General features: G+C 37.5%; 1 protein-coding gene across 1 annotated transcript in view; it reads right to left on the bottom strand.

Moving 5' to 3' along the window:
• ARIH1 (ariadne RBR E3 ubiquitin protein ligase 1) overlaps positions 1-22,288 on the bottom strand; it is a 121,182-nt gene that overhangs the window by 32,884 nt on the left and 66,010 nt on the right. The window contains exons 3-5 of the mRNA XM_082862183.1: positions 20,344-20,488; positions 10,066-10,158; positions 9,512-9,567 (exon numbers count right to left, since the gene is read on the bottom strand). Coding sequence (XP_082718309.1) covers positions 9,512-9,567; positions 10,066-10,158; positions 20,344-20,488 — 294 coding nt within the window. The remainder of the gene's footprint in view (positions 1-9,511; positions 9,568-10,065; positions 10,159-20,343; positions 20,489-22,288) is intronic.

The following is a 22,288-nucleotide window of genomic DNA, read 5'->3' as shown; positions in this document are numbered from 1 at the left end:
ATAGCTATTATGACAATTCTCACCGTAGAAGGCAGCTCTTTATCAAGGTAAAAAAAAAAAGACTTTTACTGAATGCCATCTATATATACATTCTGAGCACAGGGTCAAAAGCATTTAAACGCCCTTGAGTTTTGGGATAATTCTATGCTTTTACAAATGAGATAACTAGAGAGCTGTGCTTTGAAACCAGGTAACTTTAAACACAGGATTTTTTTTTTTTTTAGTATGCCCAGTACTTTAGTATACTTACACTAAACATATAATACTTAGATGTCTTATACTTATATAGCACCCTGAATAAGTCAACAATATTATGCTTCAATTTAGGACTAATGATGAAATATTTTTCTTTAAAAAGGGTTTTTTCTCCCCCTGACAAACCAATTATAGGTAAGTATAAAGAATGAAATAAAAATCACCTTTAACCCTACTGCTCAGGAGGAATAACCACTCAAGATTTTTATGAATCTAGACTCTTTCCTCTTCTTTTCTGTAAATGTATGATATATAATTTTAAATAGAAAATTTACTACATATTATTTTATATCTTAGTTTTTTAAAACTAACATTATAGGCATTTTCCAATGTATTAAAATAATTCATAAATCTTTTTAAAAGCTGCTATTACGTTCCATCTTCCCCTACTGGTGGGCTTTTTGGGTTGTAGGATTATGACAATGTGATGATTAACAACTTTATAAAAAAACTCTGCTCAAATTTCTGGTCATTAAAAAGAAATGTAACATATACTATGAGCTGAATTCATGTAATCACAATCAAAGGTCAAAATGATCTTAAAATCATCTCTGGCTCATCTCCTTCTTTTATCAGAGTTTGACTCTAACTCTACCTTGAAAACACATCCAAAATCCAACCATTTCTCACTACCTCCTCGGCTACAGTCTTGGATCAAACCAACATCATTTCTCTTCTGGACTGTTTTAATAGTCTCGCCATCTCCTTGCTCCCACTTAGTCTCTTTTTAATATGAGCAGTCAGAGCAATTCTCTATGACCAAGTCATTCCTCTGCTCAAAATCCTCTCATGACTCTATCTTAGAATAAAAGCCAAAAACCTTAATGGTCTATTAGGCCTGACACAATCAGCTTCACGCAGCCCTCCAACACCCTTCTCTGCTTCCCTTCAATCTGGAACTTCACATTTATAGTTCAAAAACATTATTAAAAGTTTAATAATTATCAGTAATTTAATCCCTATCTATATACACTTTACCTTATTAATTACCAAAGCTTGACAAATTATTTCATTTTGCATTTCAATGAGACGAGGAAATTATTTTCAGTGTGAACTTGAGTTCTGATCCCTTAAGCATATATTTTAAAACGGACAGTATTCTATACATTTGTGATTAATTTCCTACTTAGAATACTGAAGTAGTGCTTTTCTGTTTCATCGTAGAGAAATGATGGGGGGGGGAGCATTAATTTACTCCACCATGAGACATACAACTTTAAAGTCACATGTTTTCAAAGCATTCTCCATAAACTCTCTGTAGACTGCCTTAAAAATAAATACAACCTTGGGGGTAAGCAAAGATTTTGTAAGTAGCAATAATCATAAATGAGGGAAAATAAGGAATTAGATGCCATTAAAATAAAAACTTCTGTTCACCAAACATCATTCAGAGAGAATAAAGGTAAGCCACACATTGGGGAAAATAGTTGTAATACATATATCTAACAAAAGACTCATATGAGAATATTTTAAGAATTCTTAGAAAGTAATTAACAAATAGACAAAATAACAAAATTTTAATAATGAGAAAGTGACTTGAATGGGCGCTTCGTAAAAAGGGATATCCAAGGAAAGGTGTCTGACATCATTACCCATCAAGGAAATACAAATTAAAACCACCATGAGATATCCCTATATACCCACCAAAATGGCTAAAATTAGAAAAGACCAGTGATACAAGTGTGAACAAGGACTAGAGCAGTCACACATAACTAGGAGAAGTGGAGGTACAACTACTCTGGAAAAGTAGATACTCTGGCAGTACCTATTGTAAGGCTAAAAATCTCACTCTTCAGTATATACCCAAAAGAAATCAGTGCATATCTACCCAGACACTTCTGGAATATTCTTTGTAGTTTTTTCACAGTAGTCAAAACCAAACAAACAAACCAAAAAAACTCCAAGTATCTATTATCAGGAGAATGAAATACTACATAGCAAAAACAAAACAAACCTAAAAACATACATATATACTTAACAACATGCACATACCTCAAAGAAACACATTACATTAACTGAAGCCGATACACACTCAGAAAAAGAACATGCTACATAATTCTATTTAAATGAGGTTCAAAAACAGGTAAAATTAACTGGTGGTGACAGAAGTCAGAATAGGTAGTGGGGGTGAGATGGATACTGTCTGGGAAGGGTCACAAGGATGAATATTCTGGGTACTGGAAAAATTCTGTACCTTGATCTGGGTGGTTAATAAAACATATTTCTAAAGTAAATGTACTTTACACACTTTATTGAATTTATTTTAGAACTTAATTCAAAAAGTAAAAACAAAAACCAATGCACAGCAAATTGAACTGATTATAATTAAATAAAAATGATGTATTTCCACTGTAAAAGACGAGATGCTCTACTATACTGTGATTAATACACATATCAAAGTTTAGTTTGTCTCTTGCCTCAGATGGTACAAATCATCTAAGGGTCTACACAGCTTCACAAGCCTATGTGATAGAATGTAAAAAATAATCGTCTGACTTGGATGCTTGGAATATTCATTCTTCTTGGAGCAGCACAGACTTACAGGACTACATTTACTTTGCTCTGGATCCATTCAATTACTTGGTTTTATGTAATATTTACAATTATAATATTATAAAAGCACTGGCTTACCATTTCGTGACTAAACCTACTGACAAAACATAAAAGAAACTGTTCCAGAATAGATTTAAGTATAAAGTTGACAATATAAAGTAATTATGTATCTAACAGAAATTAGGGGGTAGAAGAGATTAAAGGTGAATGACAGCACAGAGGCAGCAATTTCCTCACCTTACATAGTAAGTAGTTAAGATTTACTGCTTAAAGTTGATGGAACAGGAAATAACTATCGAAGAATAGCTTTTAAGTTATATTATCTAATTTAAGACAATCTATTTTTAAAAGAACATTTCTGCCCTTTTCAGACAAGTGAGGAATTAGCCAATAGAGGTATGGCTCATCAATACCAAGATCCTAAGATACATTTTTAAAAAATCTTTTTTTATAATTGAAGTATACTTGACTTACAATGTTGTGTTAATTTCTGCTGTAGAGCAAAGTGATTCAGTTATATATATATATATATATATATATATACACACACACACACACACACACATTATTTTTTATATTCTTTCCATTACAGTTTATCACAGGATATTGAATATAGTTCCCTGCGTTATATAGTAGGACCTTGTTGTTTATCCATTCTATACGTAATAGTTTGCATCTGTTAACCCCAGACTCCCAAGCCATCCCTCCCCCATGCCCCCTCCCCTTGGCAACCACAAGTCTGTTCTCTAAGTCTGTTTCTCTTTGGTAGATAAATTAATTTGTGTCATATTTTAGATTCCACATATAAGTCATATCATATGGTATTTGTCTTTCTCTTTCTGACTTACTTCACTTAGTATGATAATCTCTAGGTCCATCCATGTTGCTTGAAATGGCATTATTTCATTCTTTTTTATGGCTGAGTAGTATTCCACTGTATATATGTACAACATCTTCTTTATCCATTCATCTGTTGACGGACATTGAGGTTGTTTCCATGTCTTGGCTATTGTAAATAGTGCGCTATGAACACAGGGGTTCATGTATCTTTTTGAATTACAGTTCTGTCTGGACATATGCCCAGGAGTGGGGTTGTTGAATCATATGGTAACTCTATTTTTAGTTCATTTTTTAAAATCTTATGTATCACTTAAAGCTTTAAAAAAAAATCATCTGGAATAATTTTGCTAGAACTGAGTGGCAATGAGTGTCTGTCATCATCTCTGCTTATCTGTTTCTAAAAACCCCCATATATGAAAATAAACCATTCCATTTTTTAGACACACCCTGCAGGATGTTGAATCAGAACATCACAATTCCAGATATGTGTTAATGATAACAATGATTAGTCAAGGTGTGACTAAATACATTACTTGCAGGTCTTTAAAGATTAAACAGATACAAGTTTACCTTTATCATCCCTAAGATTACTAGAGAAGCTATACACAGAAAAAGAAATTTAGGCCCCAAACAACTACATAAAAAAACTAACCTACTGTGAGTTCACTGGTGGCTTAGTGGTTAGGATTATAGGCTGTCCCTACCGTGGCATGGGTCCAATCCCTGGTCAGGGAACTAAGATCCCACAAGCTGCACGGTGCAGCCAAAAAAAAAAAAAAAAAAAAAAACCACAAACCACTAACCAACTACTAGTATGAACAGAAAGAGACAAAGATTTATTCAGTCTCAAGTGATAAATAATTTAGATAAATAGTTTAAATTAATCTCATGAAAGCATCAAAGAAGGGGAGCCCCACTTAGCCAAATAGCCCTAATGGTATCATAGCACAAATCAATCACTGGAGTTAGCAATGATAACATACGCTTATGAAAGCAGGGAGAATAATATATTTCCAGTTACTTATTCAAGGACACGGGCCTATTACACACCCATTGCGAAGGAGTAAAAAGGTGAATCCAATGAATCACTAATCTTAAGAAGTGAGTCTAAGAAGCACTGAAAGATCAGTGAATAATTTCTGTGTAGTATTTTACCAAGGTTAAAGTCACACATCCTGAATGGAAATAAGAAAAGAATTCAGTCAACATAAATAGGGTACCTGGGGTCAACTTACAGCCTAAGAAAGAATACAGACAAGGATACAGGCAATTACAAAAGTGCAGGGTAAGGGAAATATGGAGGAGCTAAGGAACACATAGGATGTCTATCCAAACCAAAATTAAAATGAGTTATACTGAGGTGTTAAGAATGACTAAGATGATGAGTAGATTAAGAGAACTGAAGAGTAAAACAGAAAGCGAGTACTGCTTGTAAGAAACAAAGTCAAGAGACAGTAGGAAAAAAAAGTAAAAAAAATCCTACCAAACCAAATGCAAATAAAATGCACAGTACTTTCAAGAAACCAAGCTCTACGTGGCTAGAATAATGTGAGAAAAGGTGAGGTAAAAGATGAAGTTGCATAGGTAAGCAATATAGGACAACGAAAGCCATTTGTGAAGAAGAACTGGAAGGTGGTAACACTGGGTATAAGGGAACCACTTAGGAGCCAGTTGCAGATTCCCAGCTAAGACAAGATGATGGCGTGAATCAGGTTAATGGCAGTAGAAACAGAGAGAAATGGATGGATTTAAAGGTAATTAGGATGTGGAATTTACAGAATTTCGTGCAAGGATGACTGAAAAATGCAGGAGAAAAGTGAATCAGAGATATCACCAAGGTTTCTCATTCAGGCAAATCTTTAACACCAAGTGATGCCATTATATGATACTGAGAAGCAAAAAGAATGATTCTGGTGGTGGTAAAAGTAGTAGGAGGGCTGGACAAGATAAAGCCAGAGTAATGTACAAATGAAGATGCCTGATAGGCACTAGGATATATGGGTCCCAAGATCAAAAAAGTGTTAATCTGGAGATATAAATTTGAGAATTTCCAGGGCTTCCCTGGTGGCACAGTGGTTAAGAATCTGCCTGCCAATGCAGGGGACACAGGTTCGAGCCCTGGTCCGGGAAGATTCCACATGCGATGGAGCAACTGAGCCCATGTGCCACAACTACGGAGCCTGTGCTCTACAGCCTGCGAGTCACAACTACAGAGTCTGTGTGCCACAACTACTGAAGCCCACGCCCAGAGCCTGTGCTCTGCACGCAAGAGAAGCCACTGCAATGAGAAGCCTGCACGCCACAACAAAAAGTAGCCCCTGCTCCCGCAACTAGAGAAAGCCCGTGCACAGCAACGAAGACCCAATGCAGCCAAAAGAAATAAAATTTTTTTTTTAAAATTGGGAATTTCCAATGTATGCCTAGGGAGAGTGTATAAAGTGCATAGAGTGAGAATAGTGGGACAGACAGACCCCAAGGAGCACTCTTTTAGGAAAAGGCAAATAAACGTGATTTTGTAAAGTAAGAGTAGAACTAGAGTAGGCCTAGGGTGGTGGCCTTAGGAGTACATGGCTAAGGTGAAGGGGATTTTCCTGGAAACGAGTAGATCACAGAAATGAAAGGCTATGGCAAGAGTTTTCAAACATAAGTATGCATCAGAACCATACTAAGACAGCTTGTCATTCATAATGCTGGGCCCTGTCCCCAGAGTTTCTGATTCAGTAAGTCTGGAGCTGGGCCTGAAAATATGCATTCTCTTAACAAGCTCCTAGGTGATGTTGATGCTGCTGGTCGGGGGACCACACTTGTAGAACTACAGGGCTAGGGTGTAGAATGAACTACACGTATGGGCACTGAAATCACACTGGATGACAGCAAGCCTTGGGAGAAAGAAAAGATTGTGCTTGAGGTGACAGCACTACAAATAATTAAATGGGACAGACCAAGATGTCAAGCAGAGAAAAGCACAAAGGACCATGATACAGCTGGACAACAAGACTCAAAGGATTTATGGATTTTAAACTGAAGAAGCGAAATGGTCTGAAAACAGCATTTGGGACCAAGGGGAACAATGACTTTACCTCTTGACCATAAAATACACAGGGGAAAACACGCTAGCTTCAAATTGAGAGGGCTAAAGGGTAATATGTCTTCAGGAAGAATCAGGTTTCAGTTTCAAGTTCCAAATGAGTTTAATTCAAATTAAAACAAGAAACCATTTTTAAAATCTCTCAAGTTGGAAATTTTTAAAAAACTGATAATCCATCACTGGGAAGGATTCAGTTCCTTTCATACTAAGAAAAAAAAGCATATTTCAGTTATGGATCTTAAGATTTTTTTTTAAAATAAATTTATTTATTTATTTATTTTGGTTATGTTGGGTCTTCATTGCTGCACACAGGCTTTCTCTAGATGCAGCAAGTGGGGGCTACTCTTCATTGCGGTGTGCAAGCTTCTCATTGCGGTGGCTTCTCTTGTTCTGGAGCACAGGCTCTAGGCGCGAGGGCTTCAGTAGCTCTGGCACACAAGCTCCGTAGTTGTGGCTCACAGGCTCTAGAGGGCAGGCTCAGTAGCTGTGGCACAAGAGCTTAGCTGCTCTGCGGCATGTGGTATCTTGCAGGACAAGGGCTCGAACCCACGTCCCCTGCATTGGCAGGCAGAGTCTTAACCAGTGCGCCACCAGAGAAGTCCAGATCTTAAGATTAAACATGAAAAACTGCACTTTCTCTCATTTAATTAACCTTTTAAATTCTAAAAGAAAGAAATTATTTATTTAAAAGAAAGAATATGGAAGATATAGCATACAACTATTTAAGGTAAAATGTGGACATGCACCAGCATGCACATCCAAAGAGCTCAAGAAACCCCAAAGAGGATAAGCACAAGGAGAACCACATCTAGATATATCATAGTCAAAACTGTTTTAAGCCAAAGACACAGCAAATCTTGAAAGTAGCAAACAGGGGACAAAAATATAATTAATAGCTAACTTATCAGAAACAATGGAGGCAAGAAGGCAGTACAATGACATATTCAAAGTGATGAAACTATTAAACAAAAAGCCAAAGAGCATATACATTTGTAGAAATCACCAAACTGCGTTACAAAAAGGTTCCAACAGTATACTCCCCATTGTACTATATGCTCACTCATATTAGATATTACCAAATTCTTTCTTATCAGTCCTAATAACCTTCTATGATGAAACTCATCATAAACTGTCAAACTCTTTCCATCCTCATCTCTAGTAATCTGCTACTCTGTGCTCTAGCTACTACAGAATACATAACAGAGAAGTTCATGGACTATTTAAAAAATATTGTCATCCCTTCTTTAATATTACCCTCCACTCCCTCAACCCAAAATTTTACTCTTTGATATTACTCCCTAAGTAAAGCTTCCCTAAATTCTTCAGGTAGAGTAATTTGCTTCTTTGTAAATGTACTTTATATATACATTTATACATAAAACTTAAACTATGCATTTTATTTATTTATTATTATGAACCTCTTAGAGAAAGGAAATGTATCGTAATTTTTTTGTTGTTCTCCTGTGTATATGTGCTAATGAGTAGGTTCCCAGTAAATGCTTGTGGAATGAATGAAAAGATACAGTGACCTATGCTGATGAAATGTACTGATGAAAGAATACAAAGAATTAAAGTATCAGGGGACAAGATAAAGAAGGCTGCAAGAATGGTGGTACTTTAAGATGATACATGTTTATGTTTGTTAGCTTAAAACAATAATGGAAATAAGATTTACTGAAAGATAGAAACAGTATTAACACAAGCTGACAACAACAGTAAATATATTTTAGTAAACCAAAGTAGGTTGGGATTAACAAAGTGGAATCAGTGGCTTTATAAACTGTACTGGTTAAACCAATTTATGGCTTCATTAGATTAAGAAATTTGCTCACTAAAGCACATGGCTGCCTTTACTTTTATTACCTTCAAATCCCAGTGCTTAAACACAGACATACCTTTATATAGGCAATTATCCAGGACTAACTATACAATTTGACTGTGGATCATTTAGGCCCTCATATGTTTATCTTCCTAGACTGAAATCAATTAGGTAGCCTGAGGTCATGAAAACAGCACTGACTCAGGAATTAAACAACCTGGGATTTTACCCCATGTATAGGAGCTAACTATGCTTGTTTCTTCAAGTTTCTTTCTCTACTTCAAAAGGGAACATTTCACAAGGCCAGTAGATAGCCAACAGCCTCCAGCTGCAGGGTCTTCGAGATCTGTAGCAGTGTTCCAGCTGAGGCCACATTCCCCCTGGTTAGCTCCCAGTGACAGACTGAGCATGACAATGGTACCAGGGCCTGGCCATTTCTGCTTACGGAGGTATTCCTCTGTGGGAAACCTATGCACTGGAGTTCCCCACAGGGTTAACAGAGACTCTCACAGCTGCAACATAGTCTGAGTCTCTTCCTATTGAATCCTCCTTCCTTCTTTCTCTCATTTAACAAGTGTCAGAACTGTATCATGGTCTGTCTAGTGCTCCTCCTCCTCTTTATCCTACATAGATGCTATCCCACAATAAATCGCCTTCCCTTTTAACTTTGTCTTGGCATCTGCTTCCCAGAAGACATCAACTGACACACTGACATATCCTATTCTCCAACCACAAGGTTTACTGAAATCTAGCTATCATGTACTGCCAACTTTACCAGAATACTGCCTGGGCATTTAACCAGGTTACAAACAGGCTTGTGTACTACAAAGGAATATAGATTAGAAAGTCTCTTCAAACACTAAAAATTTTACCTCCTCTATGGTGTTGAGCGAAAATTAATTTGGTTTAACCAACTAATCAATATTCAACATGCAGAATCTATCAAAAGTACTTACATAACTGTGTTGTCATCCACTAAGATATCACAACCATGAGCAGGACACGAAATAGTCTGAAAAAGATCAAAATTTAAACTATGTCTTCATTCAACAAATATTTACTGAATGTTTACCATTGCCAGGAACTTTGCTAGGTTCTGAGGATACCTTAACATTTATAGGACCTTAATCACTCCCTTTCTATTAAAGAAAACGTGTGTGTGTATGTGTATCACCATAAAGTAAGTAAAACTGCTAACCCAAACAACTGGTTTTTCAATATAAAATTTGACTGGCAAAAGCAAGAGATATGACAAAAATTCTCAACAAGTTTAGCCTGATAAATACAAATGTTAATGCCTGCTGAGAAAATACTACCTGGACTGGATCTTTAACTGGAATGCCTCATTGTAAATAGAAAAAAGTCTCAATTATCTTTTAGTTGTTTTAATCTAGAAAAAAAGTCCACATGCAATTCACAACCCAGAATGCTTCACCTGTTTATATTTGTGTAAGGGTCTAAACACTATAAGAAATTCAAGAAAAACTCAGAAACAAATTAGCATTTTTACCTGTCCCATGCCTTCTTCCATTATTTTGGTAGTTAAATATTCGCTCCAGCACTGCATACAAAACTTATGTCCACATTCAAGGCCAGTGAAATACTGCAACAAAAATAATACATGGACTTTGAAAATACATTATCAGGAGAATCACTATATATAGTGACTCAATAAGGCTCTACTAGGTCACATTTCTCGCAGTGGCCAAAACGTCCAATTTGACATGACTAGATGGGTTCCTAAAATGAACTTCTAGGTGGTGAAATCTATACATGCAAATTCATTGAACACAAAACACCTAATTAATGAGAAATGCATCTGCAGTAGATATTTATAATTTTTAGGAAAGGCACAAAACAAGTTTGTACCAATAAGCATATGAAAAGATGCTCAATATCCTTAGTCATCAGGGAAATGTAAATCAAAGCCACAGTGAGACATCACTTCACACCCACTAGGACAGCTATAATCAAAAAGACATAATAAAAGCATTGACAAGCATGTAGAGAAATCAGAACTTTCATACACTGCTGGTGGGAATGTAAAATGCTACAGGAACTTTGGAAAACACTGGCATTTTCTCAAAAAATTAAACAGAGGGCTTCCCTGGTGGCGCAGTGGTTGAGGGTCCGCCTGCCGATGAAGGGGACACGGGTTCGTGCCCCGGTCCGGGAAGATCCCACATGCCACGGAGCAGCTAGGCCCGTGAGCCACGGCCGCTGAGCCTGCGCGTCCGGAGCCTGTGCTCCGCAACAGGAGAGGCCACAACAGTGAGGCCCACGTACCGCAAAAAAAAATTAAAAATTAAATATACCATATGATCCAGTAACTCCACTCCTAGGTATATACCCAACAGAAATGAAAACATACATCCCACATAAAAACTTGTACACAAATGTTCACAGCAGCATTATCAACAATAACCCAAAAGTGGAAACAACTCGAATGTCCATCAACTGACAAAATGTGAAATATCAATAATAACAGAACATAATTCAGCCATAAAAGGGAGCAAAGTATTGATACATACTATAATGTGGACGAACCTTGAAAACATGCTAAGTGAAATAAGCCAATCACAAAAGAGCACATACTGTTTGATTCCACTTATATGAAATGTCCATAACATGTAAATTCATAGAGAAAGAAAGTAGATTTGTGGTTGCTCAGGGCTGGGAAGCTTAGGAAGGAATGAGAAGTGACTGTAAAAGGAACAGGTCTTTGGGGGGTTACTAAAATGTTCCAAAATTAATTGTGGTAATGGCTGAACAACTCTGTGACTGAAGACCACTTTAAATAGGCAAGTTGTATGGTATGTGAATTCATCTTAATAAAGCTGTTATTTTATTTTTTATTTTTATTTTTTGGCCATGCCACGTGGCTTGTGGGATTCTTAGTTCCCCAACCAGGGACTGAACCCGGCCCACGGCAGTGAAAGCACCAAGTCCTAACCACTGGACCGCCAGAGAGCTCCCAAAGCTGTTATTTTTCAAATGTGACACAAATACAGCACTTAATGGAGCTGCATGGAACATGGCTAACCTAGAAAATAAAATGCTATGGAAACCAAAATGTTTGCTCAGAATAATAGTAACATTTGAATAATAGTAACATTTTGGTCTAATCTTATACTACTTATATGATTTGAAATACTATCTGTTTGACGGCTGGTTAAATGAAGGCTACTACTATCTTCTATAATGGGATATTAAAAGCAGGTACTTTAAATAATATTAAGAGAGTCTAGAGGACTGTATTTTCAAAAGACAAATAATGGTTATCATACTTTATTTTTTTTTAATTTTTTTAATTCTTTTTTTTTTTTTTTTAAGATTTTCTTTCTTTTTTTTTTGGCTGCATTGGGTCTTCGCTGCTGTGCGCGGGCTTTCTCTAGTTGCAGTGAGCAGGGGCTACTCTTCACTGCAGTATGCGGGCTTCTCCTTGTGGTGCCTTCTCTTGTTGCAGAGCACAGGCTTCAGTAGTTAAAGAACACAGGCTCAGTAGTTGTGGCTCATGGGCTCTAGAGCGCAGGCTCAGTACCTGTGGTACACGCTTAGTTGCTCCGCAGCATGTGGGATCTTCCCGGACCAGGGCTTAAACCTGTGTCCCCTGCATTGGCAGGCGTATTCTTAACCACTGCACCACCAGAGAAGTCCAATGGTTATCATATTTTAGTTAAGAATATTTTACAATATTTACTACCAATTTTTTTTTTTTTTTTTTTTTTTTGCAGTATACGGGCTTCTTACTGTTGTGGCCTCTCCCATTGCGGAGCACAGGCTCCAGACGCACAGGCTCAGCGGCCATGGCTCACAGGCCCAGCCGCTCCGCGGCATGTGGGATCCTCCCAGACCAGGACACGAACCCGCATCCCCTGCATCGGCAGGCAGACTCTCAACCACTGCGCCACCAGGGAAGCCCTACCAAATTATTTTTAAATGAGTAAGTAATACAGGCTGATGTTAAAGACAATTATTTAACAATATGAGTTTATGTTGGAAAAATAAGTCTCCCTCATCCCCATCCTTCTCTACCTTGTCCTCTACCTCTCTACCCAGAAGTAATCACTATTTCCAATATCTTACATATTATATTCTTCCAGAGATGTTCTAATGTACACAGGTACACACACAGTAAAAGTACCACAAATTTTCTTCTGCATCTTGGTTTTCTTCATTATTATTATTACCTTTGTGATTGTGAATGTGTATCAGAAAAAATTTGTACAAGTGAAATAGTAACAGTATAAATTTAGAATTTGATTATTACAAAGCTTTGTTCATAGGGGCTGTTGCAATTTATACTATAGAAGAGAACCTTGGTGGGAATATGACCTTGGTGACCCTTGCTGACCCACGTCAAAACTTTGGTGACCCATGTCAAAACCTTGGTGACCCATGTCAAAACAGTGTATTATCCAACTCCTTGATCTCTGCCAATCTAACAGGTGAAAATGAAGTAACTACCATTAGTTTTCATTTTAATTTCTTTTTATGAGTGAAGTTTAAACATATGAAAAAAGATTTAAGGCTATATATTTCTTTTTCTGTGAAATTTCTTCTCCTATTTTGCCCATTTTTCCTCTGAGCTTTTTCTCTAAATCATTTACTGGGGTATTTTACTTATGTAGAAAATTGGCTGTTTATAAGTGTGGAAAATATTTTCTCCCGGTTTCAATGTTTACATTTTGCTGCTATGCAGAAGCTCTGTATCCATATGAGGCAAAATGTATTAGTTTTAGAATCTATGGCTTCTAAATTAATTTAGATATAAGCAGTTAGGTAAGAATCGAAGTTTCCAGATGGCTACCAAGTTGTTCCATCAACCATTTATTAAATAATCCACCTTATCTGAAATGCCTCCTCTATTGTATACTAAATTCTCATGTATACTTGACTCTCCTGTTCCACCGCACTGCCTATTCCTTTTTTTTCGGTTGCCCCGGGTCCTAGTTGCGGCTCGCAAGCTCCTTAGCTGTGGCATGCAAACTCTTAGCTGGGACATGCATATGGAATCTAGTTCCGTGACCAGGGATCGAACCCAGGCCCCCTGCACTGGGAGTGCAAAGCCCTATCAACTGTGCCACCAGGGAAATCACTGCACTGCCTATTCCTGAATTTGGTAGGACTAGTTCCCTCCCTACCGCCATCAATCTATTCTTTTTCTTTATTTCATTATTATTCCTCTTTCCAAATACTTGGCATTCATTTATCTCCCCTTTTCTTCATACAGATCTTCCATATTTCTTGCCAAGTTTATTCCCAGCTCTTTTATTCATTCTGTGGCTCTTATAGTGGCATTTTAAATTCTATAACATTTTCTAATTAGCTGTTATTTGAAATATGCTTACAAAATTTCTGATGTTGCTTATGATATAGATGAAAATAGTCAGGATACAATATTACAGCATATCAACTATATAAAAAATACCTGGAAAGTAGCCAGGGAAGAAAATGTTTCAGAGCCCTGAGACTGGCTTTACAGAACAAATCACATAAAATATCAAGGTTAAAATATGGTTCTAGGGCTTCCCTGGTGGCGCAGTGGTTGAGAGTCTGCCTGCCGATGCAGGGGACACGGGTTTGTGCCCCGGTCCAGGAAGATCCCACATGCCGTGGAACGGCTGGGCCCGTGAGCCATGGCCACTGAGCCTGCATGTCCGGAACCTGTGCTCCGCAACGGGAGAGGCCACAGCAGTGAGAGGCCCGCGTACTGAAAAAAAAATAAATAAATAAAAATAAAAATATATGGTTCTATTCAGGAACTTCCCCGGTGGTCCAGTGGTAAAGAATTCGCCTTACAATGCAGGGGACGCGGGTTCAATCCCTTGTCGGGGAACTAAGCACACGTGCCACAACTACTGAGCTTGCGAGCCTCAACTAGAGAGCCTGCGTACCGCAAACTACAGAGCCCATGTGCTCTGGAACCCGCGCGCCACAACTACATAGTCCACACACCCTGGAGCCTGCACACCACAACTAGAGAAGAGAAAACCTGCACACCAAAACTAGAGAGAAGTCCGCGCTCTGCAACGAAAGATCCCGCATGCCGCAACTAAGACCCAACACAGCTAAAAATAAATTTAAAATAAACAATAAATAAATCTTAAAAAAATATATATGGGGACTTCCCTGGTAGCACAGTGGTTAAGAATCCACCTGCCAATGCAAGGGACATGGGTTCGATCCCTGGTCCAGGAAGATCCCACATGCCACGGAGCAACTAAGCCCATGTGCCACAACTACTGAGCCCGCATGCTGCAACTACTGAAGCCCGCATGCCTAGAGCCCACGCCGCACAAAAAGAGAAGCCACTGCAATGAGAAGCCCACACACCACAATGAAGCACAGCCCCCACTCACTGCAACTAGAGAAAGCCTGCATGCAACGAAGACCCAAAGGAGCCAAAAAAATAATAAATTAATTTTTAAAAATATGGTGCTATTCAGAGATTGACAGTGATTCTAACTCATTCACAAAATGAGTGAAGATAAATATTTGGGAAATCAATATTCTCATCCATTAAAAAAAAGATCTGGGGGCTTCCCTGGTGGCGCAGTGGTTGAGAGTCCGCCTGCCGATGCAGGGGACACAGGTTTGTGCCCCGGTCTGGGAAGATCCCACACGCCGCGGAGCGGCTAGGCCTGTGAGCCATGGCCGCTGAGCCTGTGCGTCTGGAGCCTGTGCTCCGCAACGGGAGAGGCCACAACAGTGAGAGGCCCACGTACCGCAAAAAAAAAAAGAAAAAAAAAAGATCCGGGAAATCAATAAAAAGAATCTATTCTCATTACTCCCCAGTAGTGAAGGAGACCTTGCACTAACCTGTTGCCAGATTACTAAAGGAGAGTGATTTTTGAAACTATAATGAGAAGGGGCATTCTGTGAAGGACAAATACAGTAGAGTCATGTATCAGCAATTCTAAAATGTTTTACTGGTGACTTAAAAACACACACACAGGGCTTCCCTGGTAGCGCAGTGGTTAAGAATCCACCTGCCAAAGCAGGACATGGGTTCAAGCCCTGGTAGTGGAAGACCCCACATGCCGCAGAGCAACTAAGCCCGTGCACCATAACCACTGAGCCTGCACTCTAGAGCCTGTGAGCCACAACTACTGAAGCCCATGCACCTAGAGCCCGTGCTCCACAACAGGAGAAGCCACCAAAATGAGAAGCTGCGCACCGCAACAAAGAGTAGCCCCCACTCGCCACAACCAGAGAAAAGTCCGTGTGCAGCAACGAAGACCCAACGCAGCCAAAAATAAATAAAAAAAAAAGAAAATGGCCTTAAAAAAAAGAACACATACACATCCTCATGTGCTTTATTCGTTTTTCAAAGACTGAGAGATTAAAGGTCACAATGGTTAGTAAGTGATCACTTTAAGTAACACCTTTACTTCTGGGACTTCTACACCAGGGCTCATTATAAGATAAGATAAAAAGACAAAAAGAAAGCTTTTTTTCCCCTCCCTTTCCAATAACTTTTCTTTGTTTTTTTTGATGTGGACCATTTTTTAAAGTCTTTACTGAATTTGTTACAATATTGCTTCTGTTTTATGTTTTGGCTTTTTCTTGCTGGGAGGCATGTGGGATCTTAGCTCCCCGACCAGGGCTCGAACCGGCACCCCCTGCATTGGAAGGCAAAGTCTTAACCACTAGACCACCAGGAAGTCCCCCAATAAGTTTTCTAATTAAATAGATAACAAGACTAAATAAGATAAATTACAAAAATAAATCACACACGCATGCCCAAAGATAAAGCAAAAACTAACCTGTAGTATAAAGACATATTCATTGTGCTCAAGAGTTTTGTCATCAGGCTTCCCTGGTGGCACAGTGGTTAAGAATCCGCCTGCCAATGCAGGGGACATGGGTTCGAACCCTGGTCCGGGAAGATCCCACATGCCCCGGAGCAACTAAGCCCATGCGCCACAACTACTGAGCCTGCGCTCTAGAGCCTGCAAGCCACAACTATTGAGCCCGTGAGCCACAACTACTGAAGCTCACACACTTAGAGCCTGTACTCTGAAACAAGAAAAGCCACCACAATGAGAAGCCCGCACAGTAGCCCCTGCTCGCTACAACTAGAGAAAGCCCGTGTGCAGCAACGAAGACCCAACACAGCCAAAAATAAAATAAATTAACTTTTTTAAAAAAAAGAGTTTTATCATCATGGATATATCAGGGTATCATCCTGTGTTAGTTCCCTTTCCTTCCTCCTCCTCTGATATATTTGTTCCCTTACTACCTTGTGTTTACCTACTTGGCTCCCTGGGTCTTTCCCTGATTCAGGGGATCAGATTATCTATTCGTTAAACTTACCCCTGTTTATATCATAAATATATCTGACCACAAATACACTAAAAATATATAAAATATTATCTACAACAGAAATTAATGGTGCTGAAGAAAAAGAACTGAAAAAATACATACTCTTAAAAGTTTCATTTATCTCCACCATTTACAGATAGCAACTAATGTCGAAGAAAAGAACATTAAGAATTATCTTTCTTCTATCAGAAGTTGCCCATATAATCTCTAAACTTAAAGTCATTTTGTTCATAAAAACTGAGCAAATAATCAGGGCACCAGTTCCCTCATCTGTAAAATGGAATGAGTTAAAAAGGAAGATAGAGCACAAAGATTCAGAAGTGCCCCAGGAATGAGGAAGCTGAGGGTGGACAATCATCACAATCTTCAACTTTGCTTTTATCTATTTAACATACCTTATTCTTAGAAAATACAAATTATTTATCTCATAAAAATAATATGGTAGCCCAAGCTATATTTCCTAGTAGAGCTAAATCTTACGCTTTGATTCAAAAGAACATTATTATAAAGTGAGTAACTGTTGCCAGGACCAGGAACCCCCTGAACTGGCCACAACACAAGGGGGCAGAGGGATGGGGGAGGAATCTCTGAACTTAAAGAGTGTTCCAAAATCTCAGGAAATTGTTTTTAAAGAAGAGACCACCCAAAATAGTTAACTCCAAAGTACTATAAACTAAGCTATCAGAAGCATTTACTTAAAATCTGTTTTCATGTGGTACTGTAATAAAGCAAAGTTGCTTTCTAGGGGAAAGGTATCAAAGATACACAATAATAAAAGGCTAGTATCAGTGTTTGAAGAGAGTAGTGGAAACTGAAACATGGGAGTTATTTAAGTAATGTAAGTAAAGAAATCATCCATCCAATTAATAAAGCATGAATGAAGAATCTCAGGTGACATTTACTTGCAAAACTGAAGAGGTTAAAATTATCCTTCTTCATTAGCCTAAAAACTGTGAGAAGAAAAGTCCTAGTTTCACCATGATTACTTTTTCCTAACACGGTTTCCTTAACACTTTAACTTACTTTCCAACCCATGCTGCTGTTTGCTTTTCCTGTCATTTACATAGCCAAACTTCCTTTAAAAAAGTAATCTGTTTATATTTATTGCTTCCCCTTCCTTTACTACTTTCAAGTCAATAATTCTTCGGCCCATGCAGTTTGGTTTCCCATCTTACCACAATACTTAAAATACTGATAACTTTCCAGGATCATCAGTCAACTTCTTGTTGTTAATTCCAAACTCACCTTTCAATTCTTTTCTCTGAAGCTAGCACTGTTTACCATTCTTGGAACTGCATTCTCTTCCTTTGGCTTCTGTATTTCCTAGTTTACCTAACTACCACACCTTCAGAGGTTAGTTCAAATGTCAGTGTCTGTGGGAAGTTCTCCCTGATCCAAAACTGGGTTAGGTGTCTCTTCAACATGTTCCCACAGTATCATGCACTATCAAAGCACTTACCATTTTTTCTGACTATGTCATTTTACTTATCTGCCCAGCTAACCTGTAAATTATCTAAGGCAGGCATTATGCCTTTATTCTCCGTTGTTTCTAACGCTTAGAATTGTGCCTGGTGTGTTGAATGATTGAATGAATAAATAGTGGTTTCTCCATTATCAGTTCAAGTGCAAGCACAATTTACACTGCGAATATCTACTCATGATTTTCAATTCTAATTTGTTCAGACTGCCAATACCAAGGGCACTGAGGAAGTTACAGGGGTTATTTGCAAGCAGCTAGCTTCAGTACTCGAATTACATTTAAGATTTAAACTAAGGAGGAGCTGCTATAATAGAGTGCCAAGGGAAATGCCAAGGAATAACGAAACCTTGTATAAGCTGGGACAAATTATTTGGGTCTCAGTATTACCTCACAGAAACATTTATAAACTGTAAACACTACACAAATGTCAACTATTAAAGAAAGATGATAAAATGGTCAAAACATGAAATTAATGTATTTTTAATAGGAGTGCTGATTGTTCTTTTTAAATACTTAAGTTAGGATTGTGATTTAAGGAGAGGGAAATGAATAAATAGTAGTTTCAGGCTGATAGAGGTTTGAAAGAATATCTTATTAAATTTATTTGAAAGATTAAAAACACTGAGACCCAGCAAGATTAGATGATTTACTACCCAAAGCCAAAAAGCTAGTGTCAGAGCTGTGATCAAAACTTGAGAATTTGGAAATTCAATTAAGCATTTTACCTACTAAATTATTTTAACTCTGATTTTCCATTGCTCTAAGAGGATATAATTAACTTTCTTTTAAAACTTCTTTTCTAAGCACTTGTATGTGTAAACAAATTAATTTCCTTCAAATGGGAACCTTTAGAGCTACACATGTTAAACTCTAAGATTAACAATGAAAAACCTTCAATATGTAAAAATATATAACATAGGTGACAATGACCTGGTATACACTAATTACTAGAAAAAGCTGCTTTACTATTAGAGAATATGAACAAGGTAGTTATAATTGTTGTATAATTAAATTATTCTTAGATATCCTGAAACATCTTAAGAGGTGAATTCCAAGTAACTAAACCCCTTTTTTTGGCCACAAATGTAATTTTCCTATGGTTACTAATAACGTGCCTTCATAGGAAGACTATGTTTATCTAAGCCTAAAATTTCTTCACTAGATACCCCAAAGTTAATCATCTAAATTCAATAGGTTTTTAAGAGCGATACTTGTACTAAAGAATCTCCATTAGAATGGATCTGTGTGAAAATCCTGAAAACCCTGAAAGCTCCCTAGTGAAATAGCATTAAAGACATTTTATAAGTGTTTTGGATATTTATTCTAAAAACTTAGTTTTAAATCTATTTTAATTTGGATGGAAAATAATTCTGTTTGCTGCCTACCTATTACACAATTCTCTCACTGTGGTAATATAAAATGGAAAAGATTTTAAGTGTGTAATGACAACTTGGACAAGTTGCTGCTTTAAAAAGTAAATGGGGGCCTCCCCTGGTGGCGCAGTGGTTAAGAATCCTGTCAATGCAGGGGACATGGGTTCGAGTTCTGGTTCGGGAAGATCCCACATGCCGCGGAGCAACTAAGCCCGTGCGCCACAACTACTGAACCCAAGTGCCTAGAGCCCGTGCTCCGCAACAAGAGAAGCCACCACAATGAGAAGCCCGTGCACTGCAACAAAGAGTAGCCCCGCTCACTGCAACTAGAGAAGGCCCACAAGCAGCGGCAACGAAGACCCAACGCAGACACACACACACACACACACACACACACACACACACACACACACACAGCAAATGGGGAAGGACTGAGAGAGAACAAGCTCTTACTCTTTCTTTTCCTTTCTTTATCCTTAATATATTGATAGGTTACTGCTTTGCTACAATCCCAGACTCCCAGATCTTCCTTTATTTAAATAATGAAAAGTTGATTTACCCTCTGAAATACAGAGTCAGTGCTAGCCTTAAACTACCAGATACTCACCGAGTTAGGGTAGTTCAAGTAGCAGATCTGACAAGGCATATCCTGTGCTGATGACCTTGTATTCATCTGGCGTGTTCGAGACTTTTTACTTGGATTAATTACATGACACTCAGCAAAGAGCTTCTCCAGGTTTCCATCAAAGTACCTGCATTATTTAAACAGAAAGGATGAGAGCCCAGCAATAGCACACTGTTAGAGCTCTCCAAAAACCTGATTTTCTATAGGGAAAGTCAATGAAGTAAATTAAACCAAGACCATAACCTTTCTTGCTCAGAAGAAATAAGCTGTATGGCTACAAACTGTAGCATACAGAAGCATATGTGTATGAAAGCAGATTGAACTTTTGTTGCTATTTTGACACTGTTTAGTTTGTTTCTATCATGAGAGGTTAAGCTATTAGTAATATTAACAACACGACAATTAAAACCTAAGGATGAAAGTTGTACTATCTCTTAAGTGGGACCTTATGAAGAGTAATGGTATTTCAGAAGGCTAGGCTATATTTTATACCAATGAATTCATTTTATTAATAATTTTAGTTATACCAGTTTAAATATATTAGCAAGTAAACCACCTATAAAGCATACCTGATCCCACAAATCATTTAAAAAATGAAACTATTACATGTGTCTCATTCTACAAAAGACTTGCTTTCTAAATATTCTTTTAAAAGTTTTTAATAGGAAAAGGGAAGAAGGAGGAAACAAAAAATGTATCTTTAAAAGTTTTTGTATCAAATAATCTATACATTAGCTTTTTCATAAAATATGTATCTAAATATATAGAAGTAGTTCACCATCTAATATGTCAACAGCATGGTATGGCAAGTACTAGCTACAGAGTTTCAACTGAACTGTAAATTTCTTGACAGAAGACAGTGGTAAATAGCACAATATCTACCATTAATCCAGTTAAGACATGGTCTTTGGCCTCCTGAAATATCTTAATATTCTAAATGGAAAAGCAATAGATAGAAAAACTTTCAATTTGTGAATCAATATAACCAGCAAAAATATTAACATGGAATCTGATCAATTTACTTTTTAGCTTGTTAATCTAGGTTTAAATAACTACAATGTTCTTTATATATAAACAGGAGGTTCTCAAGTTAAAAATAATCGATACTCAAGAGATTCTCAATATTTTTAGTGGAAGTCTTGTTCAGGCTTTGTTCAAACCATTTGCTACATCTCTGGAAAATCACTCATGAGAACAAACCACATCACTCTCCTAAGACTGATAAATATCTTTTTATAAATACTTTGACTACAGTTATGTGTCAATGAACTGGTCAAGCTATCAATCAAAATGTCAACATATTATAGAAGGGGAACTCATATGAAGTTGTCCCTGATCAAAATATAAAGAGCAGATAAATCAAATGCTCTCCTACAAAGGTTATCTCTGAAAAAAACCTAAGATGTAAGTTTTATCTGAAAAACAGAAAATGTATGAAGCTAACACTTAGTATGAATAGCTAAACCAACTAAACCCCTTGCTTTTATAAAAAATATATTCATGCTCACAAAAAAAGACAAACTCTTGGCATCTAAAACTTAACTACACAAAATTAGCAACTCCTAATACTTTGGTGAACAGACTAGACAGCATTCTATGCAAATACAGACAAACAGACATGTGCATATTTCATGTAATCTCATATTCCAGGCTCATTACCTGCTTTCTTCACTGAACAATATGTAACATCTTTGTCATGATCATGGGTGTGTCTACAATATTTTTCATTGTTGCATAATATTTCCCAGCAGGTATATACTATAATTTACTTAACCAACCTTATACTGAAAGACATTTAGAGATGTTCCACATATAACAATCCTAGATTAAAATCTTGTCCCATTTGATGGGGGGAAAATAATTAGACATAACTTGCATTTCTTTATTAGTGAAGCTGAACTTCACTAATTTTTCTGTGAAGATTTTG

The sequence above is a fragment of the Leucopleurus acutus genome (assembly GCF_964270905.1).
Source record: "Leucopleurus acutus genome assembly, chromosome: 1".
In the NCBI taxonomy this organism is placed as follows: Eukaryota; Metazoa; Chordata; class Mammalia; order Artiodactyla; family Delphinidae; genus Leucopleurus; species Leucopleurus acutus.
This window is presented reverse-complemented; position numbering and strand designations above follow the sequence as displayed.